The following is a 22,071-nucleotide window of genomic DNA, read 5'->3' as shown; positions in this document are numbered from 1 at the left end:
GTTGCTCTCCACGGGCTGCGGAAGCGAAATGCTTGATGGGAAACGACTCGCTGGTATCTCGAGCTGAGTGCTCATTGGTGGTTTTTACCACGTGCTGGTGATGAAACTCTCCAATTGGCCTTGGCAAAAGTTTGTTGTTGTTTTGTGTCAGTTTTACGTCGCCACATCCATTCCCATTTTTCATCATTGTTCCACAATGTTTTATTCATGAAATTAATATCCATATTTTATACTATACTTGCACTGCTTACCGTTTCATACTTTATATATCTTAGCATATTCATACACACTGTTCATACTGCTCTCAGGCTGCTGTGTATATCTAGTGTATTCATACCCCTCACTGTTTATTCATCATTCAATTCATTCTATATTTTATTCTGTAGATTGTGTACATTACTTTTCACTTTACTGCTTGTTGCACCTGGTTAGAAGCTAAACTGCATTTCGTTGTCTCAGTACCTGTAATATGTGCAATAACAATAAAGTTGAATCTAATCTTGAGCAGGAACAAATGTATTTACTTAGTACATATCTGACATTAACGATTAAACACATGTGTGTAGTGCTGCGTACCGGTACGCCGAACCGGAACTGGACTTGTAAAAAGTTTCGGTTCAAGTCCGGTTAAAACCGGAACGTCGGGAACCGGTACTTGGACTCGCAAAAAAACTAGCACTTACGTATATTCTGGTGTCTGTGGTTATTTAAACATTCCTTGATACACATTATTCAGCGTCAATAAATGAGTGCTAATCCCAGTGTGCTCAGTGTACAACATCACATGTCATTTCACCTTCGATTCACGGTTTGAAAACGTAGCATTTCGCCACATGCTAATGCTAACTGGAAGTGAAGAATTTTCAGAATAAAAATATTAAATTAATAGTGTGAACTTCCGTTTTTTTCAGAATAAAACTGATTTAAATTAAATAGTGTATTTAATTCAAAATTACGCCATATCAACATTGATTTTAATTTCTAACAGTATGTATGTACATCACTATGTATGTAGTATGTACTGTATAATGTACACATGTAGAGTTGTAGAAAATACATGGTGTACAGTATAGTACACTCTGACTGTACAGTCACTACAGTGTAGCCTATACTGTATAGTAGGTGTGTAACAGTGTAATGCGTATAGTCTACTCTACACTCTTCCTTTCAGCAACGTTTTAGGGATTTAGGCTCAGTCAGCTCAGGGACTGTTTGGTTACTTTAGTTTGGTAAATGAAATAAATGTTTGAACTTTGTAGTAGTTCACTGTAGTTGCTGTCATAAGTCATTTGTAGACTAAGTGGCAAAAAGTGTTTTTTTTACATTTGTACTTTGTAGAGAAATGTAGACACAAGTTGGAAGGGAGCACAATAAACCTGATGAGTTTGAATTTGAGTTGATTATGAGTTAATTTTCAATTGATAATTAGCTCACAATAGGTTCACTTTAGTTACTCACACAATTTGACACAAGCCATGGGTTCAGGTCCGGACTTATAAGTCCAGACCTGAACCTGAACTTCTGGACTTGAGTCCGGACCTGAACCTGAATGTGAGTCCAGGTACGCAGCACTAAATGTGTGCATTTTTTATAAATGCAAACCGAGTCAAGCCGACTCCGGAGGTGGCGGTATGCACCTTAAAGTTGTTTGCAATCCGCCCAATAACCGAGAGAAGAAGAAGAAGAAGGCGAAGAAGAAGGCGAAGAAGAAGGCGAAGGCGAAGGCGAAGAAGAAGAAGAAGAAGAAGAAGAAGAAGAAGAAGAAGAAGAAGAAGAAGAAGAAGAAGAAGAAGCCGACTTAGATGGCTTAGAGTAGACGACAGAGTACAGCTACTTGCAATGGGCCTGGTCTACAAGATCCACTACACCTCTATGGTACCCATGTACATGTCAAAATTCTTCCCAAAGGTCAAGGAATACCATGATCATAACACCAGAGGGAGCTCCACAAATCATGTGAAACCCAGATTTGGCACAAAAAAGGGGGAATACACGTTTCGCAATTATGCCACATCAAGGTGGAACGCTCTTCCCACAACTGTAAAGGAAAGTAAAACTATACTTACCTTCAAAACCTCTCTTAAAGAGCACCTTCGGGGGAGAGCATTGCAAAACTGGCCCCGGTAATGGTACAAATCTCAACCTGTCGTTCAATGGACAGCTTTCCCCCCCCTATCTATGTATATACTCACATTTTAGACTCTGTTACTAACTGTATATCTGTAGACTTGGTATGTCTTAAATGTCCGGTTAGGATGTATTTGAACGAAATCTAAAATTAAAATTGTAAATAAGCAATCTGTATGTAAAAAACCACCTGTATGTAAATTGTAAATAAGCCATCTGTATGTCAAATATGTCTTATATGTCTTAAATGATATGATGAATTGGAAATGGGGGACCCTGATGTAAACAAGACGAAAGTCTTTCTCTGGTCTGCATCCCCTTAACAATTGTATGTTTTGAGCTGTACTGTACTGTACCCAATATACAAGCTGTTAATAAACTTTTCAATCAATCAATCAAAAAACTCCGAGCTGTCCGACTTCAGGCGAGCTTTTTGAGACCTCCCCCGGCTGCGATCGGCTATTCTCGTTTACTTTCGAGGCGAGCCACAACGCGTCTCAAACAAGCCTAGCAGCTCTGTCCCCGTTATTTCCACACACCCCCCCGCCTCTGTTAGTACACATTTACTGACACAAACATTTGTATCATCTGTTGTAGACCCAAATAAATAAAATAAAATAAGAACTCATCCTCAAAAAAGATAAACGCCATTCTTAAAATGTATAGCCTAAACGAAAAACGATCATGAAAATGTTTCCAATAAATGAATAAAAATATTTTTGACCACTTTGTTGTTCAGATTAAATGATACATTAATTGAAGCAAAACACAGTAGGCTATAAACTGAGGAGTGACTCTCGTGAGTTTCATGTCTTTTCTTCACTCCGCTGGGAAACTGCTCTCATGTCAAGAAGCATCAGATCAGTGCATGGGCTGCATCGTCCAATCAGTGAGCGATACACAGTAAGGGGGCGGGGCGAGTATCTGAGGATTTCATCGGAGGATGGTCTGGTGGTTCCTCGATTATCGCTCTTCCATTATCCTACTACTTGGAGTACGACCACAAGTACAATCAAGTACTTTTATCGTGTACTTTTTGAGTAATACCCTGTCAAACTCCCCTCCAGAGTAGGCCTACAATCATGTAACATCCTGTTTATCTCATTCTATTTACATGTTTATAGACTCTTTACTTGGTCCCTTACGACATTCTCTGCAACATTTGTATTTGTTTCTTGATATGTATATAGTTTACTTCATCTGCATTACTTGCACATTGGTCATGCAAGATAATCTTGCACTATTATTATAGTATTCTACTGCGACATCTAGCCTACATCTACAGAGTATTCTACTCTGTTTCTTCTTGCACCATTTAACAGTTTTTTTTAAACTTAGTTTTATTGTTTTAGGTCTTGTATATAATTAGTTGCTTTGTTAGAGGAGCCTGGACTTGCAATAATAGGCCTATCTATACCTTGTAGCTACTGTGCATCTGGAATCCGTCCTTAAAACAATGGTTGTACGCTCAACACAAACTGAGTTAATCAAGACAATTTATAAATGTCTTAATTATGTATTTCTTATTAAGTTATGTTTGATAATGGAATGGATCATTCTGGTTCACACTCCAGAACAGTAGGGGGCGATAATGCACCTTAACGCTGGTTGCCAGCCGCACAAAATGAAAAAAGAACAACAACAAAAAACCCGAAAAAACGGAAATGACGTCATGTATTTGTGGTTGCAGCTTGCTTACAGAGGAGGAGAGGCTACCTTCGCTTATTTTACCAGTTCAACATTTAAATACTCTTCCACCGGAGCTGTTATGCTTTGATCAAACCCCCAACCCCTCCTAACACTGCTACAGGAGTTTCCCGGTGAGTGCAGAGCCTCGGAGCAGCCCAAAGCCCCGGCCCGCAGCAGGATGTCCCGCCTGGCCTTCCAGACTCAGCTGGCCTCCATCATGGAGGTCCTCGCTAACGCAGCAGTAGCGGAGATCTGTAAGCTGGTGGACGATGACTATGCGGTGGTCAGTTTACAGATGTCGCAGTGTCAGAGGGAAAACAAAGGCCTGAAGAGGAAGCTCCACCTGCTGGAGCTGAAGATGGCCCGGGGAAACGCCGAGAGGAGGCTCCGGGAGAGCGCCATTAACAGCAGCCGCTCCAGGGTGCAGATACACGGCGACAGGCTGCGGGAGTCCTCACCATCCTCCGGTAGGACAATTAGTCCGCAATTACAATTAAAACATACCAGTCTTTGCATTAAATCACACACTTTTATTAAAGGTCCCATGTCATGCTTTTCTGGTTATTACCTACCCGTCCCCTTGTGTGTTATGAAGGTTTGTACTTGAGCTGACCAATCAGAGCACATTGGGCTCACAGGGGCGCGCGGGGGGAGGGGCGCAGGAGCTCCAACAAGCCGTTTAGGACCGAGTGAATACACATACTATACAGAGATGCTGTGAGAAACCAATGTGAGTTTGGAACATCCCTTACGAAAAAACACTATAGTATTACTATTAAGAATTACTATAGAAATACCACAAAAAACTTCTATAGTATTTCTATGGTATTTTGGGACACAATTACTTTAGTAATACTATAGAGTTGGCTATGGTGATCTTATAGTGAAGTTACAGTTATACTATAGTGTTGTATGGTATCACTATAGTGTTGTATGGTGTTAGTATGGTATCGCTATAGTGTAGTATGGTATCACTATAGTGCAGGGGCGGACTGGGACTACAAATCAGCCCGGGACTCTCGACCGGCCCACTTCGGTACCCCGCCCACCGCAGGGTAAATAATGTCTACCTCCGGGCCGGTGGACTTGTATTGTCACTGGCCCCACCATTGTAACCACTGGCCCGGGAAAAAAATCGACTAATAATGAAGAAAATTAGCACATTTGTTGCAATAGTAATGTATGCACTAACTACATTACTACTTGTACTACAACATTTTAATCATCAGTTCTTCCTCATTTTCCTCAATTGTTCATATTTGGTTTATTAAAATAATGATATTGTGGTCATTGTTAAAAAATGTCTGCTATTATTATTATTTGTATAATGCACTTTCTGCCTTCCTGTCAGGCTATGTAATTGATTTGATTAGAACCTGAACCTTCATTATCCTAAACTGCTGGGACATTTCGCCAATACCTTTTTATATTGTCTACTCTTCACTTACTTGTCAGCATAGGTCGGCATTGATGTACAGAGCCGACAGAAGACCTTGTTTATAATGGCATCATATTGAGAGGTGCAGCCAGTGACACATCCTAAAACCAGGAAGTAAGCTGCTGGTTCCCTCGACAAGGGTTTTGGAAAATAGCTGGAAATAAGGTCTGTGGAAAACAAACCTGTTTGATAAATGCACGTTTTGTTCAGCCGGATAATCTCCACATGTCTACCCTACTTTTATAATGTTCGAATCATAAATCTAATCGATAGATTATAAAAGGGTTTTAGGATGCGTCACTGCAGCCAACTCCATTGATCAAGCTGGCTGAAACTTTCTCTCCCTCTTCTTCTCATACTCCCTGTCACTCTCCTTTAACTCCTCCGGTGACTTTCTTTTATTTGAAGATTGTTTTTTGCACGGCGCTTGGCCGGTTACTGCTGGTATTAAAAACATTTGGCGAATGGTTAGGTGGCGCGATACTCTGTAGTGAAGGAGCGCGCTCCCGCTGCGCTCTGCAGCAAACAGCTGTTTGCTTTTCACCCAACAACAATGACAACCGACTCACGGAACGCTATGTTGTAGCGTTGATAAACGAAACAATTTAACTAAATTGCTAGTCAAAATTCCAATACCACAGGACAATTTTTTTAAAGCAATATTTTTAGTGGCCCGAGCGGGCAAGTGGAAAGTACGTTATGCTGGCCCAGTGTCTAAATAGTGCTTCCGGGCCAGCGGGCCATTTAATGTCGAGCCCTGCCGGTTACCGGCCGGCCCACATCGTCTGACCGGCCCACTTCAGTACCGGCCCATCGGGATTCGTCCCGATGGCCAGTCCGCCCCTGCTATAGTGTTTCCTGTAGTATATCTATGGTTTTTCGGCCACTATAGGAAAGTACTATAGTTATACTATTGAGTTTTATGTAGTATCACTGTAGGAGCCATTTTGTGGGTGATGTTGGTGTGTCAGTTTATTTAAGTTATATGTATAGTGCAATATTATTTATGAACACTGGGTGGCGGGGTTTAGCTGCACCGGGTGTATATAAGGAGGTCATAGGTGACAGGAGGGGGGGACACAGTAGGAGAAGAGCATACCGATTCCACCAGCCCGGCAGATGCTCATAGAATCACTAGAACGCTAAATTAACCCTGGTATGTAAAGACGAATAAACATCATCATAAACCACAACTAAGGACCGGAAAATCATCTGTTTGTGTCTGCGTCTGGATCACTTTTCAACCCTTCTGTGAAAGTAACGGCAAAAATATATAGGACATAGGAAAAGGAAATTGCCATTACAATCACTATAGTGCTTTCTATATTATTTCTATGGTTTTTTGGAACACACTATAGAAAATTACTATAGTAATACTATTGGCTATGGTGATCTTATAGTGAATCTATAGTTAATTAGCTTTAATAATGATGTATTCATCCCTATAGTAAGTATGGTATCAACCAGAGGTGGGACCAAGTCATTGTTTTGCAAGTCCGAGTCAAGTCTCAAGTCTTTGCGCTCAAGTCCGAGTCAAGTCTCAAGTCAGGATGGGCAAGTTCAAGCCAAGTCCAAGTCCTAAACTTTGACAAAACGAGTCTTAAACAAGTCCTTATGTGCTTTTCACCAAATGTAATGACATCGATCAACAGAATAATACTTAATAATCAAACCACTCTTTATTAGTCACATTAATAATTTAATAATCCATTTTCTCTCTGCTGGTAAAGTAAGGTGTTTTTTTCTATTTTAAGAGGGATCAGTAAGATAAGGCTACCGTGACGGTTTGATTCAGAAGGAGTTTAATGTATAAGATCCCTGATGTTGAGGTGACCAGAATGTTAATTTCCACTGTGTACAACATGTTATAAGGGACCCACAATCTATCTTTATGCAAGGGATAATGTGCAGCGAGGCGGTCTCTATGGGGAACGAACACCTGAATCTAGATCCCTCTGCAGGTGGTACTTTAAGTATATTTTGATGCTAATACTTTTGTACTTTTACTTGTAACATTTTGAATGCAGGACTTTTTATTGTACAGGGTTCCTGCAGGTTTCGCCAACTCAAATGTAAGACTTTTTAACACCTTTTTAAGACCACTTTGAATAGAATTTAAGACCTATTTCACGGCAATAGAGTATGAAGGAAAATGTATAGGAAAGAAGAAATACGTCCCATAATCACTTACAAAGTAAATGTATTCATGTTCAACATAAGAACAGTGACTGAACACAACAGCGTAACAGTACAGAACTGTGTTGGCGTGTTAGACAAAATGTGTGTGTGTGTGTGTGTGTGTGTGTGTGTTGTGCAATTAAGCACATTAATCGCAATTACGATTTTCGCCTGCCACAATTACGAAAACAACATAATCGGAAAAAAACGATTATTTTGCTTTGCTAGGTTGTGACAGTGCACCACAACATATTTGATCTAATTAATTTTTTAGTAATGTATCATTTATTTAATTAATTTTTGTATTGGTTTTTCAGTTGAATCAGGGTTCAGGGTAATCAACAGTTAAAAAGATACTGTTCAAATTATTATTTGTTTTAAAGTTCAATAAATGGATGTTTTCAAAGTCAATGAATAATCGTATTTAATAATCATGATATTAATTATTGACCAACATAATCTTGATTATTGCCATAATCGAGCAGACCGTGTGTGTGTGTGTTTGTGTGTGTGTGTGTGTGTGTGTGTGTGAGAGAGAGAGTGAGCTATATTCAGAGCTCTGCTGCCTTGGCTACACTATTTCATCGTTGCTGTTGTATGATTGGTGTTTAGCTACGGTATTTAGCGTCTACAGCACCTCCGCTTTTAGGGTTGACGTCGACCCAAACTTCGCCCAGAGGTACCCCGGTGTTGTTGCGGGAGCTGCTGCACTAGCTAACGCTCCACTAGCTAACGCTACATTAGCTGCTGCTGCATTAGCTGCTGCTGAACTAGCTAACGCTACATTAGCTGCTGCTGCACTAGCTAACGCTACATTAGCTAACACTCCACTAGCTAACGCTACATTAGCAAAACAAATACTAATTTCTTTTGCAAAAGATGCAGCGGGCTTCAAACACGTTCCCCTCCACTGGTTTCAACCAAGCACTAAATTAGATGTTTTCCAACCAAATACGGTTGAACTTACACTTCCCCATATTAATTTGTAAGTAGATTCGAAGATAGGCTACATGAGCTGAAGCTTGGTTGCTAGGTTACTAGCTGGGTGTTCTCCAACAAGGGGCCGGGGGAAACAAAGCTAGTGATTACTGGTTCCATGTTGATTTAATTCAATACAAATTGTTGGGGGGAACTGAAAGGCTATTACCGTACTGGTTACTTTGCAGCCCGGACATTTCCCCCAAAACACATTTAGACGCTATCGCAACACAGAAGTACCTTTCAAATCCCATCATTTTTAAGACCTTCTAAATCATATTTAAGACCTTTTAATTCCTTAAATTCAGATTATCAAATTTAAGACTTTTTAAGACTTGTTAAGACCCCGCGGGAACCCTGATTGTAACTTTTTTAATTGTCTGAACTTCTCCCACCTTTGACAATAAATCCTGAGTGGTTACCAAAAAAAAACCTATTTTCATTTGACAAATCCTGCACTCAGCTTTGCTTTCTCCAATATCATTGAAAAGCAGCCAGATGCTGCTTATTTTTTCGGTTTTCGCTCATTTCTTGACTTTTTCCGACGCGCTTGCATTTAAATCCGGCTCCCCGTCTCCCCGTCGCTCTGTGCAGCTGGCCTGTACCACTACACATGCTGTGCCCCCCACCCTTCTTTCACATAATTGTATGATCCTAGTGTGTCCTCGCATATGATTGGCCGCATGGTGGCCCAGCTAAATAAAGACCCGCCCCTGCCTGCAAGGAATCTCAGCAAGAGTAGGAGCGGCTGAAGATTCTGCTTTCCCCGACGGGAGTCTGCTCTTCTAGCGGTAGCTCGCGATTGGCGTGTTGGAGACCTCTGAATTAAAGTATCAAGTCACCTCAAGTCAGAAGGCTCAAGTCCAAGTCAAGTCCCGAGTCATTGGTGTTCAAGTCCAAGTCGAGTCGCAAGTGTTTTGTGATTTTGTCGAGTCTCAAGTCATCAAATTTGCGACTCGAGTCTGACTCGAGTCCAAGTCATGTGACTCAAGTCCACACCTCTGGTATCAACAAATAAAAGTTAGCAAGCAGAGCAGTTTCAATTTGAAAGATAGGGACTTTATTAACAAAATAAAATAAATTGTTCACAGAATATGAATACGAATAACTTAAATGTAAAAAATTGACAAGAAAAATGTCAGGCCCCAAACAGAAATGGTTGGGCAATGAAATTAAGGGAAAAAGTGTCCCAACCCCTATATATAAACACATTTCACATTCATATACTTACAACCCATGCCTCTCAAACAAGTCAGAGATGCAAACTTTGACAAGTTTGAGGCTGGTCTTCTCGGTAAGAATGGCATTAGTTTGCAGTTCATCAAATAATTATGGAATTTTCTTCTTAAGTAGATCAGTTAGGCCATTCAGAAGAACTGGTTCTTGTGTAGGCTGAACAAAACAATAAGAGCAAGCACAGCACAAAGTAAAGTTCTGGCCGGTGTGGTTTTTTGAAACACAATTTAACAAGCATGGTACATGTATACCTGAGTTTGACAGACTTCTCTTAGGACAGGCTGAAGATCCGGTGCTTCAGAAAAGTGTACTTCGAATCTGTCAAAGTCCAATCCAGGATGGTCCACCATACAGTTAACAGAGTCTTCAAGTTCCTGCATCCGTCTTGACACCTAGTGTGATAAAGATATATTGAATGACATGTTAAAAATGTATTCTCTAAACAGACAACTTAGTGAAGCTATCAAAAATGTTACCTGTGGTATCTCCATGCAGCACACATTCTCCGGTTCAGAAGGCATCGTGGCGCAATTTGCACATGTACACCTGTAGAAAGAAGTCAATAACTGAGCTTTTAAAAACACATGAAACTACACACACTGCTGACAACTGAGGTGTTGTTGGAGTTATACTTTTTATCACCCTAAGTTATTGAACTTTCCAACGGTTGTTGCACGATGTTGGAAGAAAAGGACTGTAAACTATTAATAAACGCAATGAGGCCATTGTATATATGCTGAAAATATGAATGTCTCCCTTTATAAATATGTATTGCTGTTTTTGCGTTACAAACTATAAGTTACAAACTGTACACATTGCATTCTTGCTAATTAGCCAAAATATGAACGGAATAAGTAGCAAGCATCGTAACAGAGTAAAATAAATAGGGACAACAGCTTGTCAACTAACCATTCAGAAACGTCCTGCTGCAACCGAGATCTTTGCACCTCCACCAAAACCTCCGCTGCTTCAGGGTCAGTCTCTGGATCAAATTCATAATATGCTTGAACACATGCATTGCTCTGAGATGACATGTTTATTCCACACGTAATCACAGCAAGCATGGTAACGTGACTCTCGCCGGCGCATGCCCCGCTCTTCTGCAGGGGGGCGTGGTCAGCTGCTGCTCAGAATTTTCAAAGACAGGCTTGGAATAGAGCGAAAATGAGCGAAACGAGGCATGGCTAAAAAATGATCCGTTTGGTATTTTGAAAAATAAAATGTATAAATATACCTTATATAGGTATGGTCATACACTATATCATTTAAATATAGCATGATAGGTCTCCTTTAAGTTAAGATAAAATAAATATAATAAAGAAGAACGGCCTAAAGGAAAATAATTTTCATCCAGGCAGCTACACTCAAACAATAGTTAGCTGTTCAACATTGGCAAAACATATTTATTTAAGTTAAAAAATATTTATTTAGACCCCTAGCTTGCTCACATTATGACAATATATCTGCTCACTTTGTTAAAAACGTTTTGTTTCTGTATAACTTACCTAGTGTTAGACTCTCCTCCGCTGACATCCATCCTCCACAGCAGCCAGAGGTGAAATGGCAATTGGGACATTTGATGGACAGTTGGACATTTGAAAAATGATACATTTGAAATAACTCAACCGTGATTGTGCAGGACAGTGGATACACTAATGTGTTGACTATGTGCATTTTTATTTTTTCTATGTACATTTTTATTTTTTCTATGTACACACATGTAAAATTGTTCAGAAATTACACTGAATGTGTTGAATTGCCTTTGACACAGCAGTGTGTTTAAAAAATGACACATTAATTAATTCTAGGAGTGTAATACTTTTACAAACACTATAGTAATAATATGCATTCATTATGACAATATCATACTATTACTAAAGGAGTGTTCTATAGTGTGTTCAAAAAACAACTACAGAAACACTAAATATTATACTATAGTAGTACTATTTAAAATAATATAGTCTTAATACGGAAACACCAACAAAAAACACTATAGTAATACTTTTACAAACACTATATAATAATATGCATTCACTATGACAATATCATGCTATTACTATAGGAGTGGTCTATAGTGTGTTCAAAAAACAACTACAGAAACACTATATATTATACTATAGTTATACTATAGCTAGTAAAATGGCACTACGGAAAAAACTATAGTAATACGATAGCTGGTGAAAAATACTATAGAACACTACAAACTTACTATAGGATACTACCCTTATAGTAATACTATAGTTAATTTTCATAAGGGATTGCACAATATACATCTATTCTAGTAGACCTCAACAATGGAATTATGATCAGTAGAAATGGCCATGACATGGGACCTTTAAGGTTAAAAACTGCATTCTGCCACTGAGCCAGGTAAACAAATAAACTCAACATGACAAAAACAACAACAACCACATGTCTGGGTTTGAAATGAATCCACACTGATAACTGTTTACTACCATAATGTATCTGGATGGAAGACGTATGTTGTTCAATTCATTAAGGTGACCCAGGAATATGCAGTATTACAAGTATATCAAATGAAAGTAGTATACAGACCTTTGGAAAAGTACTAATACCACACTGTAGAAATACTCTGTTTCAAGAAAAAGTCCTACATTGCAAATGTAGCTTAAGTAAATAAAATGTATACAAGAATAGTTAAGTTAACTTACTTAAAGTATTAAAAGTAAAATTATTAGTTGTGTTAAAATCCTTATAGTAGATTAAAATATACAGCTCTGTAATAATATATTATCAGACCTCTACTGTTTCTAGGTATGTTTGAGAACAAACTAGAAAATGCATTTCCTGCAGAAAATGCATACGAATGCTGTAAACTGTGAACCTTTGTGGCTGAATTTAGCTGAAAATGCAGAAAAAGCTGAATATGTTATTAGCTGAATGGTCTCTGTAGCTGCTTTTAGCTACAAAAACCAAGTCAGTGTGTTGCTGAACTTAGTGGAGAAATGCAGAAAAGTGAAATTATTTGATCAAATTGTTACAGCTCAAATGCATTGCAATGACTTTGTTGAAAACTTGAAATTGAAATGTTAAACTGGAAGAGGAGGAAAAATAGTGAAGAAGCTTAATATTTAAAAGTAAAGGTTTAAAAAAGGTATAACCAACAACATGTATAGCCTGATTGTCCTGAAATAGCTGAATAAGTTAATAGTTTAATGGTTTCTGCAGTTGAAAATAGGCTGAAGGAGTTAGATATTAAATGTAAGTAGTAGTGAATAAATGTTTACAAACACCTGTGTGTGTAAACCCAGAGATCAGAGGTTACTACAGTGACAACGTTATCAAAGCCTGTGTACGTGAGCCCAGAGATCAAAGGTTTCCATGGTGATATGCTTTGAAAGGGGAGCCTTTCCAATTGTTCTGAATGAGAGATAAACCTCTTGCATTTCTAACTTTTGTTGAAAAAAAAATAATACAAACCTCTGGTGTTTGTGTGTGCGTGTACCAGTCTCTCTGTGGGCATGTCTTCTGTGATTAGATGATGTCACTCAGGTGTGTGGCCCCAATCTGCCCAGCAACACCATGGAAACCAACTGCAGCACTGAGTCCCATTAAGAATGCATTGAGGATTATATCTGACAATTTTGCCACCTGTTCAAAAACTATGGCTCCTATTTAAAAAAAAAAAAAATAAAAAATACCAGACCGTGAGCATCAGGGAACCCCAATGAACTGATATATGTTAGTTTTTTAGGTTTTGTGTGTAGAATGTGGAGATGTGAGCAGTTTGTCTAAAGTTTACATCTCTCTATTCTGAAGAAAGATTGGGAAAAATATAACATGGGAGTCTATTTGAAGCTAGGCGGACTTTTTGTCACTCAGATCACTATTGGCCCAGAACGGTGGGTCCGTTTGATATGATGAAGGCAATTGAGCAGGCTAGACTAATTATGCTCCTGAAATCTTTTGAAATTATTTGAATAGAGTGTATATTTTGGCTCTGAGAGCAGTTTTGCCCAAAAAGTTTGCCCACCCCTGCTCTACACTCTAAGTGATTATGTCACGCACTCTAGCCCTGAAGAGTCCCTCCCATAGACAACCATTATAAAATCGAAAACGGCCTGAAAATGTACCAAAACTTAAGAAGATTAAAGATTCGAAGAACTATAGAACCTTGAAACCTTGAACAATTAAATTCAATGATTCTCTCCTCTAAACCATCGACGTGTATCTTAGACCCAATTCCAACTAAGCTGTTAAAGGAAGTTTTTCCATTAATTAGCACTTCTTTATTAAATATTATGAATATGTCTTTATTATCAGGCTATGTTCCACAATCTTTCAAAGTAGCAGTGATAAAACCTCTTCTTAAAAAGCACAACCTCGATCCAGAGGTTCTAGCACACTATAGACCTATTTCTAATCTTCTGTTCCTCTTAAAATTCTCGAGAAAGCGGTCGCAAAACAGTTGTGTGATTACTTAAAAAACAATGATTTATTTGAAGATTTTCAGTCTGGCTTTAGAACACATCATAGCACAGAGACAGCTCTGGTTAAAGTCACAAATGACCTTCTAATGGCGCGTTTCCACTGCAGCGGGTAGCTCGCTTTAAGCGTGCCGAGCCGTGCGGGGCCCGTTTTTGGTTGCGTTTCCACTTGGCCTAGTACCGGCTAGTGGGTCCTAATTCACAGTTTTTTTGGCCCCATAAAATCGTGGTTCTAGGGCCAGGAACAACCAGGCTGAGTCGGGCTGAGTATGCTAAACTAGAGAGAGAATCGCTGGCAAGGGGGCTACAACTACAACAAGATGAACATATTTGACCGTGATTTAATTGTAATACACGTTTAAAAATGATGCCGAAGTAACAACATACTGATACCGGTTAGTAAAAACCATGAATTAATGTTTTGACAAGTCTGCAGACAGACGGCAGGCTGAAAACCCTTTTTAAAATGCGTGTTTTCTAAATGGAGCCTGGCTAAGCTAACGTTATATATGCTCCGACCGTCCACACTCACAACAACGGCCTATACAGACATAAATAAACCGGCGACTGTATTCGCCATGACACAGGCAGTCTGTGGTTTGTACTTGTTTAACTTTTGTCTAGTTTCTGAACAGATATGAAGAGCTGTGAGCTCTGAGTGCTAAGAGCTAACGGCTGTGTTGTTTTTCTGGGGCTCTCATTAAAGATGACGTCACGGCTCCGCCTACACTGCGTTACTATAGTGACTAGCCCAGTTCCTAAACTGTAATGGAAGCGCAGCATTAAAGTGAGCCGGGCCTAATGAGGCCTAACCAAACCGAGCGAGGCCGAGCGAGGCCTGCAGTGGAAATGCGCCATAATAGCCTCAGACAAAGGACATGTCTCTATTCTTGTCTTGCTCGATCTCAGTGCTGCATTTGATACTATCGACCATGATATCCTATTGCAAAGACTAGAGCACTTAGTTGGCATAAAGGGAACTGCTTTAGACTGGTTTAGGTCCTATCTATCTGAACGCTCTCAGTTTGTATGTGTCAACGATGAATCTTCCATGCAAACCAAAGTTAGCCATGGAGTGCCACAGGGCTCAGTGCTTGGACCTATTTTGTTCACATTATATATATGCTTCCCTTAGGCAATATTATAAGGAATCATTCTGTACATTTTCATTGTTATGCGGATGATACTCAACTATATTTATCAATCAAGCCTGATGAAATTAATCATCTAAATAAAATTCAAGACTGCCTCAAGGACTTAAAAACGTTGATGACTTTAAACTTTTTGATGTTAAACACGGCCAAAACTGAAGTTATTGTACTCGGCCCAAAGAATATACGAAACAAATTATCTAAGGATATACTAACTATGGATGGCATTAATTTGGCCTCCAGTGAGACTGTAAGGAATCTTGGTGTTATATTTGATCAGGATTTATCCTTTAACGCCCACATAAAATCAATTTCAAGGACGGCCTACTTCCATCTACGTAACAGCACAAATCAGGCATATCTTGCCTCAAAACGATGCAGAGAAACTAGTCCATGCATTTGTTACTTCAAGGCTGGATTATTGTAACTCTTTATTATCAGGGTGTACCAAGAAGTCCGTTACGTCGCTTCAGCTGATTGAAAATGCTGCAGCTCGTGTACTAACCAGAGTTCGGAAAAGGGACCACATTACTCCTGTTCTGGCTGCCTTACACTGGCTCCCTATAGAACATAGGATAGAATTTAAAATTCTTCTTCTCGCCTACAAAGCCCTTAATGGGCAGGCGCCATCTTACCTTAAATAACTCATTATACCCTACTGTCCTACTAGGGCAGTGCTTCTCAAAGTGTGGTCCGCGGACCACTGGTGGTCCGTGAGCGCCCCCTAGTGGTCAGTGGGTATATTGGTAACATTTCACATTTGAAATTAATTAATCAATTTAAGTGTTCCGCACTCTCGCGGGAATATCTCCGCAATGGAGCAAGGTTAAGTTTCACTTTCGATTGCATGATATAGCCCAGCACAACACCTTCATCACACATGTTGCCACTTGTTTGTACCATTTTCAGGCGATTTGTAATCTGTTCTAGAAAAACGATGTGTTTTTTGATATTTGTGGAGTTAGGTGGTCCACGAGTGTTTATTTATTGGTTAAGTGGTCCTTGGTATGAAAAAGTTTGAGAAACACTACTAGGGCATTGCGTTCCAAGAATACATGGTTGTTGGTGGTTCCTAGAGTCTCTAAAAGTACAATGGGAGCCAGAGCCTTTTCTTATCAAGCTCCACATTTGTGGAATCAGCTTCCAGTTTAGGCGGCAGACACCCTATCCGTTTTTAAGAGTACACTTAAGACCTTCCTTTTTGATAAAGCTTATAGTTAGGACTGATTAGATTCAGCCCCTAGTTTTGCTGATATAGGCTTAGTTTGTCGGGGGACACCTTACTTCTTCCTTCTCTCGGTCTGTACCTGTGCACTCTCATGTTCCGAATAACCCAGCTTCTCCAAATTCTCTTTTTGGTGTCTATCTACGCCGGGATCCTGAGTCGTGGATGATCCTGTTGCTGTGGTCCTGAGTCCTGGATCGCAAGCCCTGGATCTTGAGTTGTGGCTGTGCCTGTTGCTGTGGTCCTGGATCATGAGTCCTGGATGGATATCCTTGTGGATTCATCTTCTTATTATAGACACATGCATTTCTAAACATTTGGACTACCTATGTTGTAAATGTATTATCTTTTCAATTTACACACAGCATCTATTGCACGTCTGTCTGTCCTGGGAGAGGGATCCCTCCTCTGTTGCTCTCCCTGAGGTTTCTCCCATTTTTCCCTTTAAACTGTGGGTTTTCTCCGGAAGTTTTTCCTTGTACGATGTGAGGGTCTAAGGACAGAGGGTGTCGTATTGTCATACTGATATTCTGTACAAACTTTGAAGTCCACTGAGACAAATGTAACATTTGTGATATTGGGCTATATAAATAAACATTGATTGATTGATAGAGAGAGGGTTTTATTTTCTGACACTGCGTGAGTTCCCCGACGCACCGGCGACACATATTTATGTATAAAAGACATCACAAAGTGCATTTTGCATGATAGGTCCCCTTTTAAATTAACAACAACAAAAAAAGGAAAACACCAGAATTAGCCAAATTGTTTTTCCAAACATTGGTATCAGATGAGAAAGGTCATCTGTATTTCAACCTACAACTCAACACATCATCAAAGCGATTAAACTGATTTGTATTTCCTAGGAAGTTGTAACTACATTTAAGTTCAATATCACCCTGATTGCTAAACTAATATTTTGAGGTCAGAATGTGCTGAAATTACAGTTATCAAAAGAAGATCTTTCTTGCTCTTCAATTTTCAGTGAGTACAGAGGGATATGAGCAGAGAGCAGTGTGTGTTGGTGTCTGAAATCTCGACCAAATGCAACACATTTCTTTAAAAAGTCTCACATAAAAAATATCAGCTGTTATAAAGTGTGAACCTTCCTCAGACACAAAATGCTTGGGTCCTAACTGTGTCATGACGGGCGGTACATTTACTGATTTGTGTTTTGCTAGCGTTGCTTCCACTGTAGGTACAACACTGAACATTGAAATGTACTCTCAGTTGTTCTGAATACAACTTGTTCTTGTTTTTGTGTAGGTGTGTTTGAGAGGCGGATAGAGGTTGCGCTGTGGCCGGGTAAAGCTGCTGCAGGGCGGCCGAGCGTCAGGCCCGTCCACTCTGACAGCGTCCAGAGGAAGGTAAGCTCACCTTCTTTAGCCCCCTTTCCCCCCTTCCAGTTCAAACGCTTTAGTCTTAGTGAATCCGGTTCAGCATTAGCTGCATTATAAACAATGAACTTTATTCGGGATAGGATAGTCTTACAGTACCACATCCATCCTCTGTTGCCCCTTTCACACCAGCGCTTTTTCAGCTCCGGCTCGGAGCTGGAGCCTGAAAAGCGCCGGTTTTTCCTGTTCACACCGCAGCGGCGCCGGCTCTTAGCTCCGGAATCCGGTTAACTTCCAGCTCCAAAAAATTGTCGGTCTAGAGGCAAGAGCTTCGGAGCTAAGAGGTGGCGTCGCTTACGTCTCTCTTACGTCGAGGCGTGCAGGAAACTTAACCCACCTCCCCTGAACATGGGTCGACTGTCATGCCTGCCTACAAGCAGTAGTGCTTATAAACACACTTTATAAAGTCAGGCAACACTAACCAGGCTTCGTGTGATTCTGTTTATTTGTACCTTACTTTGACCATCCGTTCACTGTTATTGATCATTGTGGAGAGAGGCAGACGTGTTGTTTTGTATTATAGCAGCTATCGGATGGAATCAATACATGGGCTGCACAGGTTGTCGTGTCCGACTATCACAAGTAGAATCATAATAAAAATACGCCGGTAAAATGTGCCTGTAGAAAACGGTTTATGCCACAATAGGATAGCAATAGCAAGTAGTCAGTTTAGCTTCGGTTGCTATGCTAACGTCACCCATTTTATACCAGAGAAACTTTCATAACAGCGTTGTGATACCAAACAGCGTCAATTCAGACTGACACACATTCACTTAGGCTAAGGGGAACTGGGGATATGTATCAGCTGCTTTTGTGAGTCGGACAGTGAATACTTTAGAGCGGCCGCTGCAGTGTGAGCTAACCGGGAGCTAACGGAGGAGAATAAACTCCCGTGGAAGAGCAGCCAACACTGCAGCGGTCGGTAAATGCTGCAGAAACACATTAATAAACAATGAACCACGGCACTCTGGAGCAAAGTATAAGGTTGGAGAAGTCGTTATTTAATTTAATCTGGCTTCGTGTGATTAAAAGCAACACGATCATCGACCCGACGCAGTTCCCCGTTGTTGTTGTTGTTTTTGTTGTTGTGAGCGCCGTAATGCCGTTGGGGAGCAAATCAGCGATGTAAACGGTGACGTCATGACGCAGCAGCGGCAGCACCAGTCGGGTGCTGGGTGGTGTGAACAGAGCGGGAGCAGAAAAGGGAAACCGGAGCTGAACCAGAAAAGCTCTAGCTCGGAGCTAGAAAGGGAAAAGCGCTGGTGTGAAAGCCGCATGTTAGAGACTGGCAGGATGACATGAACCTAAATCCTATATTGCCCCTTTCACACCAACGCGTTTTCAGCTCCGGCTCGGAGCTGGAGCCTGAAAAGTACCGGTTTTTCCTGTTCACACCGCAGAGGCGTCGCCTCTTAGCTCCGGAATCCGGTTCACTTCCAGCTCCAAAAAATTGTCGGTCTAGAGGCAAGAGCTTCGGAGCTAAGAGGCGGCGTCGCTTACGTCTCTCTTACGTCGAGGCGGGGGCAGGCTTCTTTTTCCTACGGATTCGTCGTTGATGCTGAAGACCACAAAGAAGTCTTGCATTTCGCATGTGATGTTTGTAAAGTTCCAAGTAAAGTCGTACCTTGTAAAGTCGTCCGATGCCTTCCATTTAGTTTCGTAACAGGATAACCAAAGCGAACAGCGCTTCAATACAATCGGCCATTGTTGTTGTCGATGTGAGGGATTTCCACGTGGTTTGGATTTTATGAAGCAGGCACGTAAACGGTGACGTCATGACGCAGCAGCGGCAGCTCTGGGCGTTGTGAACAGAGCGGGAGCAGAAAAGGGAAACCGGAGCTGAACCAGAAAAGCTCCCGCTCGGAGCTAGAAAGGGAAAAGCGTTGGTGTGAATGCCGCATCTGAGGACATTTGTAGCTACAGAAAAGTAACGTAACACATCAGCTGGTCGGACTGCACACTAACGCTTATAATGACAGTTTATAAACTCACCCTGTGAGGAGGAAGAACAAAGGTCAACAGTGTTGAACTTAAAAAAAAAAAAGATCACCTCAATGAACCTGTTGTGTTATTTAGCAAGCAAATGTAGTTAGCCAACTAGTGAACTCTTTCTATCTCTCTATCTGTAAATCAAGCTTTTCGCTTTATTATTATTATTATTATTATTATTATTATAACTTAATAACAGTTCATTCAAAAGCTTAATATAGTTTCTTAGTCCAGTAAAGTTTGATAAAGTGGGCGACGCTATGTAAAGTAAAGTGCCGAGACATTATAAGGCAATGTTGAAGCTCCCTTGAGCCGGCAGAGCTCAAGGTGAATAGACCCGACTGAATGTTAAAAATCAGATGCTGAGCACTGCTGCATTCAAATGTAACCTGAAGTTGTATGTAAGCAGCGGGGGAGCATGAAGAAGAAAATGAGCAGTCGTGGAATAAGTATTTATCTAGGCAAGACAAGGGAAGTTTACTTATCCAGCACATTTCAACGCAAAGCTCTAAACATTAAAATAATTAAGATATAGTGCAACAGAAACATCTTAATGATATTTAAGAACAGTCTTTAAAAAAATCAGAGAGAATAAAATAGAATACAATTTAAAAACAAGCTCAAACAGAAATAAAGGAAAATAGTTGCAGCAGATATATTACTTTAGTAAAATACCTGCATTAAAAATCTGATTAAAGTAAAACATTATTGTAATCACCATATACTTTATGTCCTTAAAGTACAAATGCTTGTTATTCATAATGTCCCATTTCAAATCATATATATTAAATGACTGTATTATGATGATTAATGTGTTCAGCACAGCTGGTAAAGGTGGAGCTGACTTTAATGACTTTGTATACTGCGGCTGGATATCTTATCCTATTATATGTACATGTTTATTTATTAGATGATTTATTTTTTGTATTAGCTAATTTTTCAATATGTTAATTAACTAAAGCCTTCAGATTATGTAGCATAAAATGGAAATACACAAGAAAAGTACCTCAAAATTGTACTAAAGTACCGTACTTGAATAAATGTACTTAGTTTAGCCTGAACTGAGTGAGCCCTGTGTTGATGTGCAGTCTCCAGATGTGGAGCTGGTGGAGCCAGAGGTAATGCTGGTGAAGGAGGAGAAGGTGGAGGCCAACTTGAGAGTTGAAGAAGCGGAGGACAACGTGCCGTTCATAGGAGAGGACGGTGAGTACACACAGTGTTTCTGCCTGTGTCTGTGAGACTAACTAAAGCTGAGGATTCATATTCAATATCAGGATCACCATTAGCATTAACTATTCTTATGGAGTTCACACATTTGCACTATAGCCTCAAACTCAAGAAACACATCTCATGTTATTAATAATCAAGGATGGAAGTGATCAAAATGATCATCCTTCACACGACGATTAACTAACCGTTCGTTATCAAGTAATAACTATCCTCTGTTTCAGACATGAAAAGAAAATAGCGTTTTAAAATAAATTAATAAAAGTTCCATACCTGGGGAGATTTCAACTTTAACCCTTATTTTTTCTTACAGCATAATTGATAGTATACATACACACCGACGCAGTTCAGTCTTAAGAGATGAAGATACTGTTTCATTCAAACTGGCTCTGATCAATGCTGTTCCAGACTTCAGTGTCCGTAGCATGGAAAACAGTTGACTTAGTTTGGTTTAATTTAAATTATTAAACACTGGCAGGACTTTATTTACCTCCACTGCAGAGAGAATAAAGCTTTAATTAAACTAGAAAATGCATTTCCTGCTGAAAATGTGTGCGAATGCTGTAAACTGTGAACATTTGTTGCTGAATTTAGCTGAAAATGCAGAAAAAGCTGAATATGTTATTAGCTGAATGGTAGCTGCTTTTAGCTACAAAAACCAAGTAAGTGTGTTGCTGAAGTTAGCGGAGAAATGCTGGAAAGTGAAATTGTTTTAATCAAAATTGTTGACTTTGTTGAAAACTTGAAAGTGAAATGTTAAACTGGAAGAGTAGGAAAAATAGTGAAGAAGCTTAATATTTAAAAGAAAAGGTTTAAAAAAGGTATAAACAACTAAATGTATAGCCTCAATGTCCTGAAATAGCTGAATAATGTAATAGTTGAATGGTTTATAGCTGAAAATAGGCTGACGGAGTTACATATCAGATGTAAGTAGTAGTGAATGAATGTTTATTAAGAAGAGAAAATAAAGTAAAAAGGCTTGGGAAAG

The 22,071-nt window shown here is 39.9% G+C and overlaps 1 protein-coding gene across 1 annotated transcript in view; it reads left to right on the top strand.

Moving 5' to 3' along the window:
- The first annotated feature begins 3,769 nt into the window (after positions 1–3,769).
- Positions 3,770–22,071, top strand: part of si:ch211-89o9.6 (neurotrophin receptor-interacting factor 1) — a 41,005-nt gene continuing 22,703 nt past the window's right edge. Inside the window, exons 1-3 of the mRNA XM_034231834.1 lie at positions 3,770–4,283; positions 17,737–17,837; positions 20,945–21,059. Of these exons, the coding sequence (XP_034087725.1) occupies positions 3,995–4,283; positions 17,737–17,837; positions 20,945–21,059 (505 nt within the window). The 5' untranslated portion in view covers positions 3,770–3,994. The remainder of the gene's footprint in view (positions 4,284–17,736; positions 17,838–20,944; positions 21,060–22,071) is intronic.

The sequence above is a fragment of the Gymnodraco acuticeps genome, unplaced genomic scaffold (assembly GCF_902827175.1).
Source record: "Gymnodraco acuticeps unplaced genomic scaffold, fGymAcu1.1, whole genome shotgun sequence".
Lineage (NCBI taxonomy): Eukaryota > Metazoa > Chordata > Actinopteri > Perciformes > Bathydraconidae > Gymnodraco > Gymnodraco acuticeps.
The sequence above is the reverse complement of the archived record's forward strand: the minus strand, read 5'-3'. Positions and strand labels throughout refer to the sequence as shown.